We start from the raw sequence: 2,942 nt of genomic DNA, 5'->3' as shown, positions 1-2,942 counted from the left end.
ATGTCTAGGCGTGGTAAATATGCTAAATCAAGGTAAGTTTTGGATCCGCCTCTAATTTTGTGAGTCTATTATATTTCTGATTGTTATAGAGTTTATGGAAATTTAGGAAGGGTCCTTTGACCAGAACTGCCTTCGACCCGCTGCCTTTGCCAAGTGGTGTTCCAGTGCCTATGTGTTTTTGTGGTGATCCTTGTAAGGTCGATAAGTCTGAAGATCATGACACTTATCGACAGAGATATTGGATGTGTGCTAACTTTGCATTTGAGCCAACTATTGTTCAACGTCGGATGAATTTAATGGTGAGAATAGTCTTGTAATATGTTTACAATTTGTAATTGTTTTTTTGCGTAATAATAATTGCATATTTTGTAGACTCCTCCACCGCTATGTGATTTTGAGCAGTGGATTGACACAGAAATATCAGAGAAAGACAAGAAGTGGTTGGAGAATCTTCAAAAGTGGGATGCAGAGGATAAAGAGAGGATGGAAAAAAGACGAGAGGAGCTTGCTGCCGAGCAACAACGTGAAGACGAAGAGAAAATGAGGCGTGTTGCTGAATGCAGGGAAGATAAGGAGAAGAAGCTTGAGCGTGCACGTCGTGCAAAGGAAGCAATGGAGGAGAACCCTGATGCATTTCGCAAAGGCAAATGGCCTCGTTGTACTCAGTAGTATTGGTGTTTTATTTGAAGTTATGTAATAATGAACTTATTATTCGGTATTATGTATTGTCGAACAATGATATTTCGTAATGAATTACCTTCAAATTGATGAAAAATTACATAAATACATAATTGATGAAAACTAGATTTAAAGCAATTCTTGAAGGCGACTTGAAGCAATTGAAATAGATAATCAACACGCTGAAAGCAATTGATACATAAGAGTTTTCTAGTAGTGCTCCCACATTCCAAATTGAGTTGACCCTTCCCCATAGTATCCTCCCATTGTTGGTGTCTGCTGTGGGTGCGGTGGAGACGACGGAGGACCAACATTCTTGTTGTGACAAGGGCAGCAACAATATGGATCTGGGCATACTTGCACCTGTGCAGCACCACCATTGTTTTTGTCTCTTTCTTCCTCATCATTTCTATTGCTTACTTCTCTCTCTAGATCAAATATCCTATTCTGTAGGTAGGATATGTATTCCGCATGAGGAAAAATCGGACGAGGATCTACCCATCTAGTGAACCCACAATTCTCCTTGACCAATGAATGCTGCATAAATGTTTATAGTTAGTTTCACTGAACAACAAAAGTATTTAGAACAAAGGAGTGTCACTGCTCTGCCACCAACATCGAGTCCAAGTATCTTCTGTGTATCCTCTAATGTGACTGTCATCTCACCAAAAGGAAGATGAAAACTATGTGTCTCAGGCCGCCACCTACATAATTAAAAAAAATTAGTGTAAACGAGCTCAATGATTCAAGAATATTTTTACAAAATCTTAACAATACCTGTCCACAAGTGCAGTAATGGCCGCCGAATCAATAGTAGGCAACCCGCGTCGTAACTGGTACGATATTACATCTAGACCTGCTCGGCTGAGGTAATTAGTGTACCTGTCGTCGAACACCATGTCTAGGAACCCATTGTGTGTCCTAGAACGAAGCGTTGCTAGGTCCTACACGGAAAAATATTATATAAGCAACACCATTTGTACAACAACAAATCTTCAACATATAATTACAATTAAATACCTGGCCTTCTGTCGGCGTTTCGAGGCAGGGGGGTCCCAAAGCCGACGAGTGAGTGTGCTGCGTGCCCCAGCCCAGATGGGTCGAGCGCGTGGGCGAGCGCGAAGGGGGGAGAGGCGAGGTGGCCGGAGTCGAGCGTGAGAGAGGTGGAAGTCCCGCGGCCTTCGTGTTCGTCCCGCGCCCAGGTCGGGTGCGCTTGCAGTAGGGGGGTTACAAGCGTCCACGCGGGTGAGGGAAGCGAGCGGCCCCAAGAGAGCGCCTGTCCCGTCCTCGGTCCCGCGCGGCCAACCTTCTCTAAGAAGGCCCTGGTCCTCCCTTTTATAGTCGTAAGGAGAGGATCCAGGTGTACAATGGGGGGTGTAGCAGAGTGCTACGTGTCTGCGGAGAGAGAGCTAGCGCCCTAGGTACATGCCAATGTGGTATCCGGAGAGGTCTTGGCACCTTGCTGGCGTGATGTCGTGGCTGTCGGAGGTGCGACGGAGCCTGGCGGAGGGACAGCTGTTGGAGCGGTCGAGTCCTTGCTGACGTCGCCCTGCTTCCGTAAGAGAGCTGGGGGCCGCCGTCATCACAGAGCTTGTGGAGCGCCATCATTGCCCATCCGACGGAGCTGGCCGGATGGGACGCCGGTCTTGTTCTCCGTGACCCGAGTCGATTCGGGGTAGGATGATGATGGCGCCTCCTGTTGACGTGGCGGGTCTGTGCCCTAGGCAGGGTGACGTGGGGGCTCCTCCGAAGCCGAGGTTGAGTCCGTCTTCTGTTGCTGAGGCCGAGTCCGAGCCCCTGGGTCGGGCGAGGCGGAAGTCGTTCGGCAGAGGCCAGGGCGGAGTCCGAGCCCTGGGGTCGGGCGAGGCGGAGTTCGTCGTCTTCCGGGGCCGAGCCCGAGTCCGAGCCCTGGGGTCGGGCGGAGCGGAGTTCGCTGTCTTCCGGGTCTTAGCCCGAGTCCGAGCCCTGGGGTCGGGCGGAGCGGAAGTCGTTCGGCAGAGGCCAGGGCGGAGTCCGAGCCCTGGGGTCGGGCGAGGCGGAGTTCGTCGTCTTCCGGGGCCGAGCCCGAGTCCGAGCCCTGGGGTCGGGCGGAGCGGAGTTCGCTGTCTTCCGGGTCTTAGCCCGAGTCCGAGCCCTGGGGTCGGGCGGAGCGGAGTTCGCCGTCTTCCGGGTCTTAGCCCGAGTCCGAGCCCTGAGGTCGGGCGGAGCGGAGTTCGCCGTCTTCCGGGTCTTAGCCCGAGTCCGAGCCCTGGGGTCGGGCGGAG

The 2,942-nt window shown here is 51.6% G+C and overlaps 1 protein-coding gene across 1 annotated transcript; it reads left to right on the top strand.

Annotated features, from left to right (window-relative positions):
- LOC103637501 (uncharacterized) lies at positions 1 to 775 on the top strand. The gene is made up of 3 exons (XM_008659673.3): positions 1 to 32; positions 107 to 299; positions 373 to 775. The coding sequence occupies exons 1-3, from the start codon at positions 1 to 3 to the stop codon at positions 667 to 669; spliced, it is 522 nt and encodes a 173-aa protein (XP_008657895.2). The 3' UTR covers positions 670 to 775.
- The last annotated feature ends 2,167 nt before the right edge of the window (positions 776 to 2,942 follow it).

The sequence above is a fragment of the Zea mays genome, chromosome 8 (assembly GCF_902167145.1).
Source record: "Zea mays cultivar B73 chromosome 8, Zm-B73-REFERENCE-NAM-5.0, whole genome shotgun sequence".
In the NCBI taxonomy this organism is placed as follows: domain Eukaryota; kingdom Viridiplantae; phylum Streptophyta; class Magnoliopsida; order Poales; family Poaceae; genus Zea; species Zea mays.
Note: the sequence above shows the minus strand (reverse complement) of the source record. Positions and strands in the feature narration are given on the sequence as shown.